At 39.3% G+C, this 22,644-nt stretch overlaps 1 protein-coding gene across 4 annotated transcripts in view; it reads right to left on the bottom strand.

The window, feature by feature from the left end:
- The window catches only part of EFR3A (EFR3 homolog A), an 89,300-nt gene extending 67,804 nt beyond the window's left edge, over window positions 1-21,496 (bottom strand). For 2 of the 4 annotated variants that reach the window (XM_074353088.1, XM_074353087.1), the window contains exon 1: window positions 21,107-21,243. Coding sequence is in view for 1 of the 4 variants with exons in the window: in XM_074353085.1 (XP_074209186.1) it covers window positions 21,354-21,363 (10 nt within the window). In the remaining 3 variants the exon portion in view is untranslated. Of the gene's footprint in view, window positions 1-21,106; window positions 21,244-21,353 lie in introns of those variants that run through there. The other 2 variants (XM_074353085.1, XM_074353086.1) reach the window with 2 other exon arrangements.
- Between the last annotated feature and the right edge of the window lie 1,148 nt (window positions 21,497-22,644).

Genomic DNA, 22,644 nt, shown 5'->3' with positions numbered 1-22,644 from the left:
ACATATATATATATAATATGTTCTTTTTCACCACAGGTTATTACAAGCTATTGAATATAGTTCCCTGTGGTATACAGTAGGACCTTGTTGTTTATCTATTTTATTTATAGTAGTTTTTATCTGCTAGCCACAAACTCCTAATTTATCCCTCCCCTATCCCTTCCCCTTTGGTAACTACAAGTTTGTTTTTTATGTCTGTGAGTCTGTTTCTGTTTTGTAAGTAAGTTCATTTGTGTCATCTTTTTAGATTCCACAAATTGGTACCACATGAATTCTTTTAGCAAGCTCTTCCTGAGGCCTGCCATGTCCCGGCACTGGGCTAAATGCAGCGAATACGAACACAGGCTGCAGCGCCTGGCCCTCAGTAGTAGCTCACCGTCTGGGGGGAGAGGACGACCACACACAGAGGGAACTGTAACTCCAGCTATGACAGCCGCTATGGTAAGAGGTTGCTGGGGAAGAAGAGTAGTGCAACCCAAACCTTCCTGCAAGAGGTAATGACTGAATTAAGTCTTGAAGAAGAAGTAGGAATTTGGCAAAGCGATGAGGATTACCAATCCAGGTGGAGGGTGACACATGTTAAGAACAAGAATGCAGTTTTAATTTGCAAACAAGCATAAAGTTCTGCAAGATGATGGATATAACCAGACAAACTTGGAGGAAGCAGACTTGGAAACCAACTAAATATAGAAGGTAAAAAAAGAGGGAGGAGTCATAAATAACAGGATAGTTTGGACAAGTGGTTGGATGGTGGTATCCAACAATGAACAGAGGAAGATAAATTTTGGGGTGGGAGGAGGGTATCAAAAAGAAAGAATAAATTTTATTTTAAATTATTAAATTTAAAACATTAAATCTGAGGTAACAAAACTGCAAGTGGGACATCCAGTTGTAGGTAAGTGATATGGTCTAGAAATAGAAATTTAAGAACCAAAAGCATATAAATGATAGCAAAAGCAACTGTTTGGAGTAGCTAAGGCTATCAAACAAACATAGGGTGGAATTAGGGAGAGAATCCTGAGGAAAGCAAACATTTAAAGGATGATTGACAGGAGGAAGTGAAAGAGAAGACATCTAAAGAAACAGGAAGAAAACTATTAAAAGAATAGCATTAGAGGAAATAAGAGTTTTTCAAATCCTTCTACAAAAGTACCAATTAAATAGATAAAATAAATAACAACCCTAAAAAAAAAGACTGAATAAGTAAACAGAAAAAGAAATTAAGAGCATTTTTAAAAACAAATAAACATAAAAAATCTCAGATTTTACAGTAATGTAAATTAGAATTTCAAGATGTATTAAATATTTTAACCAAAAATAAATTAAAGCAGTGGCAGTTTCAGAATATCTGAAGTGAAAATCACTGTTCTATAGACTCTACACTTGATGTGGGAAAAAAGTAAAGAGATTAGTCACATAGTTTATAACAATTATAGGTTCTTATTCAAAATACAATGATGGATAATATGAAATATCCCTTAAAAGGATCTAGTAATATATTTCATTACTATTTTAATCTATTTTTAGTAAGATGTCTTCCATCTGAAATACAGAACTAGATTATGTTCTATAATTTTAGTAAATAATGAAGGATAAAATAATTGGTTAGAATGAGATAATCACAAAATGAAAGTTCTACTAAAATAAAGGTTGGAAGAACACAATTTATATCTGCAGAACCCTGACCCTTCATTTGGCATTTGGTGTTGAAAACATGATTAAAAACAGAGGTTTCTTCTTACAAGATCAAGAATTGGGCTCTGGTCTTATTCTAACAGTAGATACAATTTTACAGAAGTTTCACATTTAAGAAAGTCTTCCAAGATTGACTTTCAGAGAACACTGTAACTAGTTAATGATTAGTCAACCAATCAAAAGAGGTTTATAGGGTGCCTACTATATGTAAAGTGCCAGAAATACAAGATGTGTGTCTTCAAAGTCCCTAACCTATACAAAACAGAAATAGACTCACATAGAATACAAACTTGTGGTTGCCAAAGGGGTGGAGGGTGGGAAGGGATAGATGGGATTTTAAAATTGTAGAACAGATAAACAAGATTACACTGTAAAGCACAGGGAAATATACACAAGATCTTATGGTAGCTCACGGAGAAAAAAAAAGTGACAATGAATATATATAAGTATGTATAACTGAAAAATTGTGCTCTACACTGGAATTTGACACAACATTGTAAAATGATTATAAATCAATAAAAAATGTTTAAAAAAAAAAAAACAAAGTCCCCAACCTAAAAGGATAAAAATTCAAAAAATTCTAGTTGTCACACTGTATTGTTCACCATAAAAACCAACTTGAAGATTATTGTTGCAGAACTTAAGTACGTAACGTCTGGGAAATTATGATGAACAGGAAGAAAAAGGGTTGGGAATCTGTAAGACTGTCATAGTTTTGAAATACCACGTCCATAACTGTCCTTTCTCTTACTTCCATGTATCACACGGTAGTCTGATTTTCATAAGCGCAGAACTATGTCTTAAGACTCATCTACTTAACTGTGCTATTTTTATCATTTTCATTGAATTTTCATTTGTTCATCTATGATTTCAATTTCCAGTAAGTGGAGATCAGAAAGTGCAAATCAACAAACTTAACACCACCCACTAACAAAATTATAGAACAAATTAACTGAAGTTTTGTGAATTCTTAGTAAACCTATTCTGGTACCTAAAAATATGTCTTACTGAAAGCCATTTTACTTTGTATGTGTAGGATTATAACCAAGTAACCCACACTATAACCAGGTAACCCCACTCTGATTTTAGTGCCCACGTTTAGTAATCACCTAAAATAAGAGTATTAAACATTTTCTTCAGTATTTTTCAGTCTAGGGTATGAGAACACTGTCAGGGGCAAAGTTCTTGAGTTTGGAAAACACAAACCTAGACGAAGATTTCTAGCCATTGCCACAAGATCCTGAATTTAGCTCTTTTGCTTAACGATTCTCTAGCTTGGACATAAAAAGGCAAAGTTCGGCATGTTGCATTTTTAAAGGCATTGGCAAACTACTGTAAGAATAGGGCAGGCTCTCCGCAGCTGTTCCTTTCCCCAGCCAACTTACTCATTCCCTGCCTCAGCCTGGCATCACTCCTCAAGGAAGCTGTCCCTGATGACCACCTGAGGCTGGGCAGGGCCCACCCTTCTCTGCCACCATCACCACCATCATCGGTTTAAATGCCCTAGTTATCTACTTCTCTTAGAGGTCTAGAAACTCCTCAAGGGCAGGGCTACAATGTATTCATTTTTGAGAGATTCAGCAGGGACAAGATATTGCAAGGGTACGATCCAGAAATGTCTATAAAGAACGTCTACAGTTATGGACATTTTCCCTTTCTGTGAAAGAAAAATGAAACCTTGAAATTTTGAGTCCTCTTTGATATATTATAGTAAAGAAATCTTTTGTAGTTTAAATCAGCTATAGTCAAAATGCTACAACAGAAAAAGGAAAGTAAGAGCATTTGACTCTCACACTTAAAATGAAATACATAAAAAGTTATACAGAAAGTAAATGTTAGGCAGCTGGTAGGTATATAGCTTAAAATGTAATTTTTAGTAACTGGCGCCATGTGTATGCCATGATACTTCATTTTGTGTAACTGTATCATAATAAAGCTTTAAGGCTTTACTCATCTCATGATCATACAAAAAAGTAAGATAGACAAATATATTTTATTTCTTAAATTTCATCATCGTTAACATGGTTCTTGTGTTTAAAATGTGTTGCCACAACATTATAAAAAGCAATATTGTATCCATTTGATCTTAACTATACAAGACATCATATTTACTTATGAGGAAGTTATATAAAGTTGAAATCACAAAAGAGACAAGGGGCCTTGAAAAACATAATACTTTCTCAAACTTTGTGACTTGTACATTGCATCTGTGGTCAATGAACCAAGCTCTGAAACAGTTACTAGGATTAGTATTTGGACTAATACTCTACTCCATATGTTTCACAATTTTTAAAGCATGCATAATTTTTAAGCCATGCTGAATACCAACATTATCCTGGTGGATTAATTTTGTATACATTACTGTTCTGTTTTAGGAAAATTTGAGGAGGGAGAGTATTTTGTTTTGTTTTTTGTTTTGTTTTTTAAAGTTTCTTCCTCCCTCTGACACAGGAAACAAATTTCTTGTTCTTGAGAACTCCATTCAGACTTTTGCAAAAGCAAGTACATGTATCTGTATCATTCTTCTGTTTTTGTGTTTTCATATTTAACGTCCTTTGAGATCAGACCAAAATCATTTCTTCATAATCATTTTTATATAATTCTCTGGATGCTCTTCATCCCATGTCAGTGGTCAGAAATGGGGTATAATGCATTACCAGCCTACAAGAGCTAGGTAGGTGTCTTAATGTCAACTGAAAGGAATTTTGCCTTACTTCATGGATTCTGCAAAACTGAACTGCTGTTGGGTAGACAGATTGTGGTATAATGTATCTGAAGGCTACTAAATGCAATTCAGATTGCTTAACAAAAGTCTTCATTCTTTTGGTTAAAAAAAATTTAGCATAGAATGTATTACATAGTAAATGTTAAAATATTAGGTATTATCCAGGTAAAGGACCATATAAAAAAGGGACTAGGCTGTGATGCCCTCAAGGGACAGAACTTGTATAGAACTAGTCAAAATCATAGAGAATTCCCTAAGAGCTTCCAAACAGGATCATCTGTCAGTTGCTGTCCAGAATCAAACTAAAGGTTAGATTAAGTAATCGAAGATTCCTTCTAACTCTAAATGCACATGACATTCCAACTCAATTGCAAACAAATATTAATGAATACCAATTATATGGAAAATACTACACAAGATATTGTGGAAGGTACAGAAAAGACCAGCAAATACAAACTACTATTTAAAGGAATCATATGCTTTGATACTTCCCTCCCAAATTAACTGGCCGTGCAGGTTAACAAGAAACTCCACTGAAGTTCTTGGTAAACAAAACACTTTATGCTAAAACCAGATGAATGTTTAAAGTTCAAACCTAGACTCACAATAAAATCCTTTTATTTCTCCTCAGTTGTCTGAATGTGGCATTTCCAATTTGTGAAAGTTAAAAAAAAAAAACTGACATCTTCTAGATGCCTTTGAAAAGGCTGTGAGGTTTATATAAGACAAAGTTAACACAGAAAGAATAAAAGTACACAACATTTTATTGTACGTCAGATATATATTGAGAATATAATGGAAAAGGTTATTAAAATTGTATCCACAATTAGACAAATTATAAGCTACTTCATTCAGAGCATACCTACAAAAACCCAAATCACTTATTTTACAAAATACACATGGTAAGTTTAATAGCTTATTTTAGCTGCACACACACACACACACACATATATTTAAAGATTTAAAAAGCAAAGTAAGTTATACTTTACCAAAATAAAGAGTGCCCCAATTTACTTACATTTCATTGATAGGCTCGTCTTGGAGGTAAACCTGGACATAATCTTTACTTTTTCAGTCTTACTTCCCCAATAAAAACTGTGAATATTCACTGCTCTCTAATTCAGCCCCAAACTATTTCATTCCCATGCACTTATTTGCCCATACCATTCTGTATGTATAGAATATCCTGTCTTTATGAAAAGTAGTATAGATAAGACACAATTAGTAGTAAGGTAACACGCATTCTAATTACAAAAGGCTCCTGGAAGTGAAATTGATTGTAAAGTATAAAATAGTAAGTTCAACAATTTCAAACGTAACTCGTAACACTGAGTTGGTAAAGAAAATATGAGACAAAAGGCACTTTAAAAAAGAGTGTGTAACAAACTACCTGAAACAGAACAAAGAGTTGAAAATGAAGCATAATTCTGTACCTGGAAAACCAAAGTAATGGGTTAACAATCAAGATAGTGGGAGAGTTCTGAGTTGTGAGGCTCAAGAACATTAATTTGTGGTAACAAAGTTGTCCATTTACTAGTCAGGAATACTTGGGAGATTAAAGAGGGAAATTAAAAGAAGCTAATTTTTTAAGGCAATACACAAATGATGCAGGTTGAACTGTGTTCCCCAAAAAAGACATGTTGAAGTCCTAACCCCAGTACCTGTGACTGTGCAGAGTTTTTGCACACGGAATCAAGTTAAAATGAGGTCCTCCTGAATTAGGGTGGGCTCTTAATCCAAAGACTGGTACCCTTATAAAGAGAAAGATACAGAGGCACACAGGGAGGAAGGCCACGTGAAGAGAGCAAGAGATGAGAGTCATGCTGCCACAAGCCAAGTCTCAGGCTTGCCAGCAACCTACAAGAGGCAAGGAAGGGTTCTTCCTTAGAGCCTTGTGGGGAAGGACGGCCCTCCCACACTTCAATTTCAGACTTCTGGGCTCCGGAACTGTGAGAATATTGTTGTCTTAAGCCATTCAGTTTACAGTAACTTGTTACGGCAGCCTCGGGAAACTAATACAAGTAAGATTTCACATAACGTGTAAACCAGCACATTTCGTATTTGCTAGATACTAGCTATGTACCATTCCTGAAACCAGGAATTCAAATGTCATAATGACTGTAAGTTAGCCCCCAGAGAATTCAGTAGCATACCAAATAACTGAGCCCTGAAAGGAAAGAATTTTTGCTCAATTCTACCAATCTTCCTCAAGTGCTATATATACTTCACCTTAAGTTTCAGTAAATGAATATTATGGTTTTAGTAAAAGAAAAAGTGACTATGCCATCAGTTTACATCAAAGTTTAATAAATAAGCATGGTTTAAAAAATGGAAACATTCTAAGTAAAAAAAAAAATCTGTTCCACTTTCATGTACCATATAGCCATTATGGGCTGAACTCAAAATTCATACGTTCAAGTCCTAATTCGGGTGCTTCAGAGTGGGATAAAGGTTTTGCAGAGGTAACTAAATTAGGATGAAGTCATTAGAGTGGAACCTAACACAATATATCTCGTATCCTTATAAAAGGAGGAAATTTGGAGACAGACACACATACGGGGAAAACTCTAGACGAACTGGCCATCTACAAGCCAGGTCAAGAGGCCTGGAACACACCCCTCCCTCCCAGCCTTTAGAAGGAACCAAATCTGCCAGCACCTTGATTTCAGACTTCTGACCTCCAGAACTGTGAGACAATAATTTTATTGTTTAAGTTACTCAGTTTGTGGTATTTTATTACAGCAGCCCTAGTAAACTAATAGAACATCAAATACTAAACCCAAGTTCCCTAAGGCACAAATTCTGGCTTCACAGATACAGTGCAAAACTGAAGACCTAACCAAATGGCTAGAGGGCCTAATCTATCCCAAGGATACCCCATTCTTATCTATTCCTTATCTGACAGTCTGATTCTTTCAGAATGCATTCAACAAATATTTGAGCATCTACTATATTCCAGATTTTATCTTCCTTAATGCTCATTCATAACCGTGGGAGGCAGGTATCAACATCTATAGGTTACAAACAGGGAATCACAAAGATAAAAGTAATTGTCCAAGGTCACACAACTAGAAGTGATGTGATGGATCTACTTAAGACGCTGTGCTCTTAACAGCTGTATACTGCACTGCCTTTCTGAGATGCCTTGTTTCTAGTAATCTGAACTGTTCAATATGGAGAGTAGAGCCACACCGTCAAAAATATTACACGGCTGCCAAAAGATTATCTTGTCGTTACTGCAGCTCTCTAGGTATAAAAACCGAACCAGACGGTAGAGAACGGAGAACTGACACCCTGCCTGAGCACCTGTCACATTACAAAACCTGCCACTTCCAGAAGTTATCTTCTCTTCCTATTCTAGGTTCCTCTGAGCTCTAAAATGTCCCTAAGAGTACAAGAACATCATGAAAGGAAAAATGAGAAGCTTCTGTTACGCTGTTAGAGTGTCTCCACAAAAAGTTACCAGTGAATTCCCAGCATACCAGATAACAACCAAGAGCTGTTTGGAGCTCAACCACTGGAAAAGGGGAGGAGAGAACTCCATTACTTTTCAAGCGCACAGCCAAAGAACTGCAGCTGCTGAGGGCGTCTTAACGCTTTCCTACCCACTGTGCACACTGTGAGTTTCAGCTTGTGACAAGAAAGTATTCTCAAAACGAACAAGGAAAACAACAGAAGCACTAATGCGTAAACTTTCACAAAATTCTAGTAGCAAATCCACACTTAAAGCAAGTTCCAATTTTGAATGTACAGCCCAGTTTTTACTTTGTAAGGGTGGGAATCCTTTGCTTTATTATAATTTGGGCATGTAGAGGAAAAAGTCCAATTAATTCTCCCTTCCACATATTAAAACACTTGTTTGGGGATTATGGATGATTTCAGATTTTAAGCTTAAAAATACACTGTGTAATTTTAAAATCACCCCCCCTCCCAAATTTTATTTACAATAAAGAAGTTTAAAAGAACTGGAATTTCAGAATCTTGCCACTTAATATTTTTAATTTTAGCAAGTCTCTTAACACAGTGCAATTTATCAAATTGGGAGTCCTACTGAAGTAAAATCTTGGGGTAAAAGGAAATTAGCATTTCACAGCTGTAATCACTGTTCAGGTAATTCGCTGAGTTTTTGTTTCACATAAAAATCAAGTCTTTCTATATACTCAAAGCAAGTAAATTTCATGGTATGCAAAGTATGTATCTCAATGAAGCTCTTTTCAAAAAATCAACTATTTCCATCAGTATAATTATTGTGGCCTTTAATATGTATTTGCAATACTATGGTCACAGTTTAAAATCCTACTATTACCCCGTTCTCTACAATGAAAGCCTGGATATGAAAAAAAGATAAGGGTGGGGTTTTCTGCAGTTTTTTAGCTAAGTTCTTTAAAAAGAAAAAAAAAGTACCAACAAACCCAATTCCTGCTTAAAGGAGCTAAGGCACTGCAGACGAGGGAAATAAACCTTTAAATCAAAAGATATTAATTTGTCACTATATAAAGAATCCACCATAGGCAATGACTAGGATCTTTCTCAGTGAACCAGATTGGTTTGTGTTATTTTTAATTAAAAATCCTCTGAATATTTCAGAAGTAGGATATGAGTTATTTCAGGCAAAATTCAAAACAGCATTAAAATTCCCCAACTACTTAAATTTTAACAAATTTTTAGTCATTAGTCACAGAGTAACAAAAGTGTTAAATTGTGGTGAGGTGGGGTAGGAGAGGGACAGCTGGTAACTTCCAAAATTATTTCTAGAATAAATACATTCAATATACCAACAGCATTGATTCTTCTTATAGATTTCACAACACCCACAGTGTCTATGCCATATGCTGAAGATTTTCATTTGAACTGAGATGATTAAACTGTCTGATTAAATAGTAAAGGAAAAGACAGGCAGCACTCTAATTGTGTACCTAAACTGAATACATATTTTTATATTTCTATCCGAAGTTCGAACATAGCAAAAAATAACAAAGGATGTGCTGAGTGGGCCTAGCTAAGTAAATTTTTAAAAAGTAAGCTACTAATTTAAACCTTCAAGATTCAGTGCTTGATAGTGTCCCCAAAACTTCCATGTAAAGCACAGAGACTCTAAATATTTTGTATCCATTCCAGACGTGAGACAATGGTGACATAATGCCAAAAGCCTAAGACTTCTTTAAATTTTTAAGTATTCTTTTAATTTATTATACACACACACACACTTTTGGTCACAGAAGGCGCAACTGATTTTTATGTTAATCAAAACTCTAAGAAGGCAATCGAATCTTTTCTAACAATCTTTTTAATGAATCATAAGCCCAAATCTGATGCTACCCGAAGATTTCAATGTATTACTACATTTTCCTCAAGTTCAAAGGTAAGCCTTATTACAAATAACGCATGGAAGAAAGATAAAAACACAGAAACTTTCTGTGGCATTATGCATAAAAGAAGAACCTGGAAATCTGTATACATCTGTAGTATTCATTTTATTACTGCAACTATAAAAAGAAAATTGTTCACCCTAGAAAATTAAAAAAGAACAAAAATTATCTCACTCTCATGCAAATACTCAGACTGTTCAGCAAGGATGAATACAGTGCAATTTTGGATTTAAAAAATTAAAAGTGGAATCAACTGCCGTTCCAGCAAAAGCTCAGCAGCCAAACCACACGATTATACTCACCACTCCCTCAGGCTCAGAACCACAGGATACAAAGCTTCTAAAATTGTCCAGCCCTTAACCAGCATGTTGCTGTACCCTGTCAGGGCAAGCAACAGAAAAAAGCAGCAATATTTCTACGCTGCTAAAAAAAGAATGCAGCCTGTTTACTGCATCACATTGGGTAAATACGCAGAAACCAATGGACAGCGAGGAGGAAAAAGAGGAGTCTCGGCCGTCTGAGGGGAAGATGTGGTGTGGAACACTCCGGGAGCTAACTGATGCTTCCGAGTGGCAGCTCAAGTCTCTAAATGCCCCCTCAGTTCTGCTTCCAGTTCCTCAGCAAGTTTACATAAGCACTGTATCTGCTGCCAGCAAATCATTAAATTCTTCCACAAATACACACAACACTGAGAGTCAAAGAAGACGGCAATGGGGTAAGTTACTAAAAGTTTAGTTCTGTATGAAATATTTTAGATTACATATGTGGAGCTGCCCTAACTTCTACTTGCAAATTGCACAATTTAGCTTTGTATACCCAGGAATTAAAGGACAGTTTATATCCTGTCAACTAAGTATAATTTGACAATCTCTTCCCTCAGCTAGGAAGCAGTGAGTGACAAGGCAAGTTAATGACATAAGCAGAGGATAGTAAATCCTATAATTAAGACACGATCATCTTTAAGGCTCAAAGCTTTAAAATAAGATTTTTTTCCCCTTACACTTCATATATGATCATTGTCAAAGCATCAGATCAAACAGTAAGAGACTGTCCAGATTTTTTTTTTCTTGCTACATTGAAACATTTCAAGTGCTTCTATAAATGAATAGCCTGTCATTTGAGTCTTACCTAGTTCTTGTCATGCAAGCATTTGTTGCAATGGTACTTCTTTTAACAAAGTTCTACTTGCTCCCTCTTTGGTTCCTCTGTCTATTTGACCCTTAAATGCACATGTTCCTCAAGGATCTGCCCTTAGCATCTTTATTTTCTTTACAACCTACCCTTTAATTTCATCTACCGTCATTCCTACAAATGTACTCTGAAAGTCCTTTAAGGCACCACACATTTATCATCTCCTAAAATGGACTCACCTTCCATCTCAATTCTCCCAAACTGCTCATACTCCAAAAAGTCCCCGTATCATACCAGAGCAGTTCATCCAAATGATCAAGCCTGAAATCTGGGAGTGAATCCTGACTCCTTCTCCCTCATCCCCTCATCCAATTAATCTTAGGAATTGTACTTTCTCAACGATATTCAAACCTGTACAGTGCAATCCATCTCACTATCATCCAAGTCCAAAGCCCACACTCAGACTACTGTACTTTAATAACCTCTAACTGCTCTCCCTCCAACCTCGCTCATGTGTTCCCATAGCAACCTATGTTTCTGTTTTAGTAATGTGAGCCATTCAACAAATATACACTGAACGTGTACCATGGGCCACCCACTGCATCAAAAACTATACATACAGTGTCAAATGAAGCAAGTACTAGGTGCTTGTAAAGCTCCCTGTCTGGTCAGCACTTGTCCTGCCCCCTAGACTAAGCTTCGTGAGAGCAGAGATGATGTCATGATGCCTGTATGTCTAGTAAGAGGTCCCGCAGTGTCCTCAGCACCTATGATAACTGACATGCAGTATGTGTTGCATACGTACGTGATGATTAAAAGACAAAATTACCAAATACACATACAGCCTTTAAGTCTTCACCTTTCCTAGCACCAGCGACTTACTCCAGCTGGCTGCAGATTACTTCCACGCGTATGACTCACCTTAAACATCTTCCCCAAACCCACACTTCTCCTAAGACTACTCAGGCTTAAGATGCCACCTCCCACTCACCTTCTCCTTGCAGTCTTTCTCTGAACACCACAGCACAGTTTTTAGGGGGCGTGCCACTTCCTTCTTTGTGCCATAGCCACATAGCCATCTATCCAAGGGTCTAAGAATTGGGTAAACTTTTAAAAACTAGGGACTGCTAGCAATACCTTGCACATGCAGGCACTAAAATAATTTGCTGAATGAGTAAGTCCCTAGGAGAAATCCAACAAGAAAATAAGAAAGGCTGAAGGAGATTATCTATGACCCCAAGGGCATACTGACAGTGCCTATAACTGAAATGGCTACAAGAAGAGATCAGACAGCTCCGTTCCTGGAGAGCACCAGCGCAAAAACAGGTGAGACACCATCAGCTCAATGGCTTTGGTTTCTTCCTCTAGGTTCCTAGGCTTTTGACTCTAAAATATCTTATTTTTTGTCAGAGGGCATATCTAATATATAAGACCATAAATTTTAAACTTTTTAAAAGTAGCCAACATTATTTCCTTCCTGAAATTGAATGCAAAATCTCGCCAATAAAACATAAAAACAGAGCTATCCCAGTTGAAGCTGGGTCAGATAGAGGCCCACCTGCTCAGTCTCTTCAGTATTCTCTCCACACAACAGGCTCTAATCTACCTCCTTGGAAGACATTTTGAAAACTTTAGCTCTAAAGGCAGCTCAAACTTTCCCTGTTCCACCTTCCAGTATGGATCAAGAACAGCATGGAATGCTCAGGAACTGACCGTGAGAGCCCTGTGCCAGGGAAGGGAGCTCTTGTGAAGGTGACACAAGCAGAACTGAGCCGGGGCGGACGTCTGCATTTCTCCCATCAATCTCCTGGACCTGAACTGCTCCATTTCATGAAGACAGCACAGTAAGACACACCTAGGACAGCTTCCCACAGGTGCTCCCGTTCTTGGAAGACCAAGCAAAGAACCAGGATGGAATCAAGGGAAAAGGTAACATGGGGCACACAAATCACTTAAGTCTGTTTCTGATCTGGGCTGTGAACTGAAGAAACTGGGCCTGTGAAGTTCACATAGCCCAGCCGGCTAAGAGAATGGGGAAAATCCATAGGGACTTAGACCCAAAATTCCAGCTATTATGCAACTGCCTAGAGTGGCGTTCTCTGTAGATGTCCTTCTGGAACCAGGTGCAGCAAAGGGTAACAATCCAAGAAGCAATCATCCTGTCCTGACAACATGCTGATTCTAAAAACATGTTCATAAAGTATTTTTCTTTAAAGCATAATTACATAAATCCTATCACTTCTAAATATCCCTGAGAGGTATTATCATTTTCCAATTAATGGATCAAATAGCTAATAAAAATACTTGTAACTAAGTTCATAAATCAATTTATGTCAGATGTCATAAATGGACCACTCCTTTTGACTTCCAGGCCAGTCCTTCAGTCCGGCCAGCACATTTTACAAAGTTTATGAGGCTCCGGGAATTTACCTGGGGTCAACTGACTTGAACACCTTATATTTCATTTTCTCAGCCCAGTAGGAGTGAGATCCATTTAAACTTCAGTGCAACGACAGCAGAGAGAACTCGGTAGCAAATTGCCCAGACAGCTGTTCAAAAAGCCAATTAAATAGCAGGGGTGTGAAGAATACTTAGAATTCTCCAGAAAACCTGTGCAGCAGAAATACCCTGAGTTCAGGTAATGAAAAGAAAAAGGTACAGCTGAATAACTCACCAACTAACAATAAAACCAAAAATAATGGCATTTAGGAAAATGAAAAGTCCCCTTGAAGACTGCAGAGCCAAAGGTTTAATGCCTATTGTTAGAATACAGCAAACTCTTGATTCAGAGGTACAATGAAAAAACCTGAGTAGTGATTCCTTCTTTAATAAAAATTAGAATCATGCTATCTAATAATACGTAAAGTTAGAGAGCAGTAAATAAATACCCAGGAGGGAGAATATGACAGCCTACATGGAAAGAGGAAAATTAATAGTAGCTCCTGCTTGATTTCAGGCATATGCAAGAGCAGGCTCATTTCAAGAACGGAATGAGTCTGGCAAATACAAATGATGAGAGAATTTTGACAGGTTTGACATATTAATCATAGGAGGAACTGCCAACATTCATTTTGTGATCATACTTGTGATCATCCTACAACACACAATCATTGGGGGAAGAAAACCCTACAAACTCCCAACAAACTAAACCCACACAAAGTGAGTCATCTCAACCTTTCGTGTTTTCATAACTGAAACCACCACTTAATAAATCAGAAATCATTTCTTCCTCCTTTCAGAATAAAATACCAACGACAACAAAAAAAGACCCATTATTTTACTTCCTAACCAGAAACCACATAATTCACCAACTAGTGCGCAAAGTCATTCACAGAATTCCACACGTGCCATCATCTAATAGTAAAGTCATAGCAATCAGAGAGTAAATGCACTGTTTTCCTAAGCCAGACATATATAAGACATCAGTCAGCACTACATGATCAGAAACTCAACATTCTTTTCTATGGACTAAAGGAAGAACCAGTTCAAGGCAATATTTTAGTGTTTTACTTCAGGTTTTGCAAAGAATTATGAAACTTTTGAAAAAATTATGCTAAAGCTATAAAAAAAAACCTTAAGCATCTTTTTCTGATTTAGATTATATGCTAACTGTAGAAAATCTGGAAAACACAAATTATAGATAAGAAAAGAAAAATAATTCATAATCTCAGCACTTTCATAAGAATCATTTTTAAAGCCTGCATGGCATTTTGTTGCAAGGATGTTCTGTAATCAGTTTGCACCACTTTCCCATCATTGGATATTGAAGCTTCTGGGTTTTCACTATTTTATAAATACTACCGTGTAGATATCTTGGTGCAGAAATCCTAATGCAGTCTATGCCTTTAATCATTTCTTAAGGACAGATTCCCAGAGGTGAAATTCCTGGGTCAATGAGTATAGGCATTACTTAAATACTTGATAAGATATTGCCAAGTTACTTTTGAAGAGTTGAACCAACTTAAACGTCTGCCTTTTCTACTGTACCTCACGGCCACCTTTGCCTGTTATTGTTAAAAAGTCTTTGATCATGTGATAATCCAAAAATGATTTCTGCTTTTAATTAGCATTTCTTTATTAGTGAAACAGAACCATGTTCCCCCAAATCTTTACCAGTCAGTTGTACTCAGGCTTTTATACGCCACAGGTGTGTGCTTCAACCATGGAAGTTGGTGGTATTTTGCTTTCTGATTTGTGGAAGTACTGCAAATACTGATTTCTTATATTTGATATTGACTTTGAGTACTTCCTCAAATCTTTAGCCACAGATTTTTATAAAACTTCCATTTCATACCTCTCTATCCCCTATAAGGGCAGTATAAGTATGTAGTTGTGAATACCCACCCAGTGTTCAAATGACCTGGGCTCTAGGTCTGAATGGCACACGTAACCCACTTGGTTTCATCTTTCTCTAAATGACTGGATTAAGTGTTCTTTTTTGCTACAAGATCCAAATTGATTTCATTTTTCCCTCTGAAGTTTCTCCTCTGGTGATCCTACAATTCTTAAATTAACTCTCTTCATAAATATCGAATTTAGAAAAGCCTTACTGAACATTCACCTACATTGTAATTCAAAGATTTCAGCAGGCTAGCAGAGATGTAAGAAAAAAAAAACAATAAACAGGACGTAAAAAAATTAGGGAGAAAATTAAAATGTAGAAGAAAGAAGTACTTAGAATGGCACGATATATTTGGGAAATAAGGATATTCCTCTACAACCTGAATTACAAACCTTCAAAGAACAACTGTCACTGTGGTGGTCTCCACTTTTCCGGGGGATACATCTCAGTGCGCCTTAAAATCTCTTGAAACTACATGCAAAACTTTGTGTGAAAATTTGCACTTTTCTGGCACAATATAATTCTGGCTTCCATCAGCTTCATAACAAAGTTCATTTTGCAAAAATATTTAAGAACCCCTAGCCTAGACAAACAGCGCATGTCTTACCTACTGGTCCACCCTTTCCTCTTTAAAGCATGTTGGAATTTTCTGTGCCCTCTTCTCCATTTCTGAGATTATCAAGGACCTGTTTCTTCAATGATACCAATAAACCTTTCTACTACCATTACGGGATAAAGGGGTACTCATTTCCTACACAGGGGCTCCGCCAAAGGAGATAGTTACTGACATAACAAAAAATGGAGTTTGCAGTAGAACTGGTATTCACACAGAAACACTGTGTGATTCAGAAGTACAATAAGAACACCTTAGTAGTGATTCCTGCTTTAATAAACACTGGAATCTTGCTATCTAGTAATATCTAAAGGGAGATAACAACAAGTAAATATGCAAAAGGGAGAATATGATAGACCACAGGAAATCACTTTTGTCCACTGAAGTCCAGCCCACTACTACAGAAGCCCTGTAAATGATACTGGATCAGTCCACACCAAAGCTGAGCTATGTAATAGGTAAAATTTCTCCTAAGAACAAGCATCTTCATTTGACTCAGGAAAAAAGGGCCTCTACCTCCCAAAACACCAGAAGTTTTCTTTCCTTTTAGAGGAATGTATGGGTGAGGGAGGGGACAGAGACATGCCACTGACAATCACAGCCTAGAAAAGCAGAGAAAGATGGCTGCAGCTGTTTGTTTAAAGTTGCCCACTCCAAATCACCCGAAGTGGGAGTCTAGGCAGATCCAGTTCCCTCAGAAAGCTGGGCTTCCTCCTCTCACCCATTCCTCTACGCAGGTGCTATAGCTGTGGGACGTGCTTAGAACTCTATCAACTCCTGAGATGGAAAAGCGGGGTATGGGGAGAGGGGAATCTGTCCACTCTGGCTCCCCAAAGAAGCCCGACAGGGCAATTCCAGTTTAGGGTAGGTAACAAACAACTACCGACTGGGTTGGGCCTGCAGGCTGCTTGGGCCCCCAGCTTGAGAAGGCATCTCTGGGGAGCAGACCGTAGGGGCCCTGGATGGGAAAGCAGGCCAGGCTGTGGGCGCAGCTTGGTCTCTAACATTTAAATATTTAGACCAGGGACAATTCATGAGCCCCTTCCCCAGACTTTTGGCAATATCTAGAGACACTTCTGGTTGTCAAAAGTTTGGCAGACAGAAAGGATTACAACTAGCTTCTAGTGGGTAGAGGCCAGAGAAGTTGCTAAACATCCTACAATGTACAGGACAGCCCTGAACCTCTCAAACAAAAAATTATCCAGTCCAAGACATCAGTACAACAAAAATTGAGAAACCCTGATTTGGACTATGATTTGTAAGCCTCTGCCTGTATTTTTGTCTAAGGCCTTGCAAATACTTCAGGCAGGTCTGCTAAGAACCTAATCATAAACTATAAAACTTTTACAACACTATTTTTAAGGGGAAAAATTATTTTGGGTTATGGTATCTAAAGAATAACTTCTCTGACTCTACTTAGAGTTCATTTGTTTATTCAACATTTACCAAACACCTATTATGTGATCAGGCACAGTGCTAAGCAAAAGTGACAGTGTTAAAAGAAACCGACAGGATCTGACGACTGCAGACTCAACTCCTGCCTGGTTCAGAGGGGTGCAGTATGAACAAAGAACTGGGACTATGAAGTCAGACCCATCCAGTTCCAATCCCAACCCTACCACCTACTGTCATTAGGCATGCTACTTAGCTTCCCTGAACTTCAACCTCTTCATTTCTATAATTGGTCAAACAGGACCTCCCTCAATGTGGGAGATAATTAATTCCCAAAAGCACAAAGTATATTGCCTGGTGTACAATCAATATTCAATAATTAATTCCTATTGCTAATAGCAAACTTTAAGTTTTTATAAAGTAACCAGTAAGTTGGAAATTGCTAACATGCCTGTAAAGCGGCCGCTAACTGTGACTGTGACAGCTGCAGCACAGTTTTAGCCACATTAATTGCACGGCATATTGTCCTCCAGATTCCGGCTCCTCTCTCCTTCCCCAACCTTACCTCCCACCACCTACCTCATCTTCAGTGCAGCCCTATGGCCCCATGAGTGGGAACAGATTGAAACATGAGATCTGGTAAAACCAAAACAATGTCAAGCCAAAGGTCACTGTGAGGAAGAAAATTCTCCAGCTATAACTCTGGCAGTATACATAGGTGCTGGATGGGAGAGGGAGATGGGGAAGAGGGGCAGGGAGGCAGAGAGAATGAACAAACACAAAAGGCTCACCAGCCAGTGATAGGACAAGTTTACTTGGAATGCGTTTCCAAACGGAAACACTTCAACCAGCATCCATTCTTCATTTCACAATTCATCTATATTCTGCACTTCTTGCATAAGAATGGATTGAAAAATAAGTCAAATATAATTAGCCTCATCAATGGGAAAAAACCAAACGCAAATGGACTACATTACCACAGCCTAACAAATGCAGCCAGATATCAATGCCAACGTCTAAATGAGAAAAGAAGCCATTAACCACAAATTACTGAAAGTATAATTTAACAGCAAAGAATGGTAATGAGCAGCAGTTTCCCTCAGCCAATATACAGTAAGTTTTCATATTTAATAAAAGAGCACAAATTTTGGACCTGTTTTGAGATAAGTCACCTGTCAGCTAAGGAATCCCTTTCATATAATAGTTTACTACAAAGTTCAAGTCTGTACCTATATAATCAAGCATCTCTCCACTAAGCACAACCAGCAGCATCCCCAGCCTCCTTTGCAGGCCTCCTGTGACGCCAAAGGAAAGGCAAAAACGTTAAATTTTCCTGTAAGCTTACACATCTGATGTCTGCTCTTTTTTGTTTTAGTGTAACTCCAGGGAAAATTGTTTAAAAAGATAAACTATTAGCAACTTAGCTAGGGAAAAATATGCATTATCTATGCTCATTGTGATTAGGAAATATAGGGGCCAGATCTGTGTTCAAGTCCTGGTTCCAGCCCACCTGTGACCTTAGTCAAATTACTGAAACTCATTGAGTCTCAGTCTCCTGATATGCAAAATAAGATTAAATGATTGGATTAAGAAGCTTGAACATTTCTTTCACTCAAATTCTGATTCAGGGTTTGAAAATCTTCAAGATCAAAATGTTTCCTAATGGTCCCCTGAGCGGAAGAGGATGATACAAAGGCCTTTAGAGAAATGATGTGACAAATTATAGGTCTGTAGGTTTGAAAAGATCGTTTAGTGAAAGTCTTGAAATCTGTGCTTAGGGATTGTTTCAAACTACTGCCTGAATATAGAGTGACATGACCACGGAATCGTTCCTGTGTCGCAGCAACTTCCTGTCAGGCATCCTTCCAGGTACCTGCTTTCTAAAAAAGAGTCTATGGATCTCCTGAATAACTCCCATGAAGCGACTGTAAACATTCATGAAATAAGCCACCACTCAGCCTTCAGAGGTATAGCCTGCTCCACTGGATTTTACTCACCAATTCCAGTTTCAAGGACTGAGAGTATCAATATTCTAAATATGCGACAAAACAGCAAGAGTAGAATAATTCTATTACTTTGCAACAAGGGTCACTTTCACAATCACAGAGTCTGAAAGGCCTTAGTGATCATCTTCCACACTTTAATTTTACAGAAAAGCATTATATTTATTTCACTAAACCCTTAAGGATTAACTGGCAGAGCAGGTACATGAGCCTCTTACCTCACTTGACATTAAAAAGAAAAAAAGCTTAGCTTATTTAGGAAGGGCTTTCTTCCTAAAAACATCCCTAACGAAAGTAATAATTTTGCTGGAAATTATTTATTCTATACGCACACTTTCTGGGAAGTACTCATGTGCACAGTACTGTCCCAGCAATTCTGGGGGTTCTGGCCACAGAAGGAGAGTAAAAGGCAGTATGAACACTGCTGACTTCGCATGGGTACCACCATTCGACACCACACTTCTAAGCAATCACAGAAATTGTGCTGTAATAAATATTAACAGCAATGACAGACAACTCAAATGTTTCCCTTGCTCTCCACTCAGGTCATGAACACTGTATTTTTAACTATGCAAAGTACACTATGGCTCATCCATACATCATTTCGCACTATAAATCACGCAATTAAAAAAAAAGTTTTCTGTATCTACTCTGCGAAGCTAGATAACCTTAGAACATAATTAAAATTTTGTTTAACTGCATAGGATGCTTATATTTGCCATTTTACCAATAAATACCACTTGAAGCCTTAACGTGTTTATCCCCTCCCCTTTGCTTTCTCAGAAAGTAAAAGATGAGCACAGTGCTAATTCACTAAATAACATGAACATGAATTTAGGAACAATAAATTGGCGATAATAACGATGACAATATTCCTTGGGTCTAGAGGAATAAAATTAAAATATAGACTGCTGACGTATGTACTGGATACAAAATCCAAGAACATAAGTTTAAGACACACAGTACTGTTAACAAAATCCACCTTACTTGCACACACATGAGGAGTTCTTAGTAACCTTCACATCAAGATTGTTTAAAAATTTGCCACAAAATTGCAGAAAACTTTGTAACATCAGGAGATAATTCCTCCCTACTCACCACCAGACAGAACATGCATTTGAGGCTGACCTGGAAATCCAGTGTCCCATATGTCTACCAAAATAAGGACAATGAGGAGGAGTTATGAATTCCAAGAAATATGAGCTAATTAGAAACATAATGACAAGGGTTTCAAGATTCCACAGTGTGGAACACTTGCTCAAAACAGCCCTACTTGAAAAGAATCCGAAATCAATCACTATTATGCTTCCTCACATATCCAGACAGGCCCCTGGGTTTAAGGTCACAATGCGATCCTCTGGTTGTTTTAAAATCAGTCGTGAGTAGTGCTGTCGTAGTACCCTATTTGTCCAAAATGCCTCCACTATCCACCGCTTTTCAAACTTTAGGGACCCTCAGTAACACGTAGGACATGCAGATTCCGGGGCCCACGCTCTTATTCAACTTGCCCAGGCAGGAGCCCTAAATCGGAATTTTTAATCAGCTGCCAAGGGATCTGAAGCAGGTGGTCCAACATTCACACGACAGGGCATCTAAGCCCAACAAGTTCCCCAAAGAGCACCTACTTCAACCACCCGGACGTGTTACAGACGGGGAGAAAGTCAAGGCTGCTGGGACTTCGGGGGCCGCGGGGAAGGGCGATGCCTGGTCCCCGAGGAAGTGGGAAGGCAAGGGCGATGGGACGGAGCTATTTCCATTTTGCTCTGGAAAGGGCTGGGAAAAGAGGAGGACTTTGAAGTCCCACAGGTCTAGCTTACTCCCAGCTCTGGCACTTACTAGCGGTGCGACTTTAACGCCGGGGCCTTGGTTTCCCCGTCTGTGCAACGGGCTCCCACGCCACACCCCGGGGAAGGCTAAGCCGAAACGAAACTAACTCGGCCGGTCGCGGGCACTTCCTGGCTCTCCCCAGCCCGGCCCGGCCGCCCCGCCGCCCTGGCGGACCGGTGACACCCGGAATGCGCGCCGAGCGGGCCGCCGCCTCCCAGCGCTCCCTGCCCGGCCCGACCCTCGGCCGGCCACTCACGGGTAGGCATGGTGACCCCGAGCCGCGCTCGCCGCCGCGCCCAGGCTCAGTGGGGCCGCGCAGGGCGCGCTGATCGCACCATGACGGGCGGGCGGCGCCGGGCCGCGAAGGCCGAGACGAGGCGAAGGGCGAAGGGCGGAGGGAGCCGACGCGGACCCGCGCCTCACGCAGCGAAGCCGGCGACAGCTACCACTGCCGGCCCAGCTCCGCGCCGGACGACGCGTTGGGCGTCCCCGCGCCCTGACGTCAGCACGTCGCCGACGTCCCGGCCCCACCCCCACAGGGCGGCCGCGCTCCGGGATGGGAGGGGCGGCTTTGCGGGGCCCGGGACAGTGGGGAAGACAGCGGGGAGGACGTCGCAGCGTGCACGACTGCGCGCTTCGTTTGCTTGCCAAACCTTCGTGATCTGAGTAACATTCGTTTTCGTGAATCCTTCTCCGAGGTTTATTAGCAATATTTGTTTCTTCCAGTTGCACCACTTTATGAGGCTGTGAGGATAAGCATGATGGCCTTGAGTGCATCGAGTCACTGCAGGCTTTTTCTGTTATGAGCTATTGAACTCGCAGTGCGTTCGGGTTCTCGGAAAACATGATTCATTGGAGACTCACCGAGGTCATCCGGGGCGAGGGCTGCGCGTGTTTTGAGAGGACAGAAAATGTAATTTCTTCTTGCTCTCCCGGTGACTTTCAGAGAGATTTTACGCCTCAGTAGTTAGTTTCCTCCAGAGAGGGCGGTTTTGTCCACTTGACTGAGTCATTTTTCTTGACTCCCTGAGTGTCATTGATAATTAATGTGTCTAATAGTCACAAGACCTAAGAGGGCACTTGGAGCCTAGAGACTTAAGCGACCCACATGCTTTTCTAAGCCCTGTGGCTGTGGACAGCCTGTATGGAGAAACAGAAGGAAGCGACAGAGGGCTAAAACGGTGTTTCTCAAACTGGCTCAGGATCCTTTTGTGCCTGAATCACCTGGGAACCTGTTAAAAAGTGGAATCCTGCCTTCTGAGCTAAGCCAGGTGGATCACACATGAGAATGATTCAAATACATGTTTAAATTTGAGAAAATTTGTCCTAGAGGGTGGGTCTAACTTTCTGGTTAAGAAAAGATATTGAGCAGTACCAAAAAGAGAAGAGAAAGAAGGTGAAGAAAGGAGGTGGGAGGGCTTGAGGGAAATCAGTCTTTGGATGGACTTGTAAGAATGCAGAATTTGATTTAGCTGGGGGTGGGTGGAGGACAATTTAGAGTGAGTCACAGAAATGGCTCTTACCTGCTTGTTTTCCACTGTCAGACT

The sequence above is a fragment of the Camelus bactrianus genome, chromosome 25 (assembly GCF_048773025.1).
Source record: "Camelus bactrianus isolate YW-2024 breed Bactrian camel chromosome 25, ASM4877302v1, whole genome shotgun sequence".
NCBI lineage: Eukaryota > Metazoa > Chordata > Mammalia > Artiodactyla > Camelidae > Camelus > Camelus bactrianus.
This window is presented reverse-complemented; position numbering and strand designations above follow the sequence as displayed.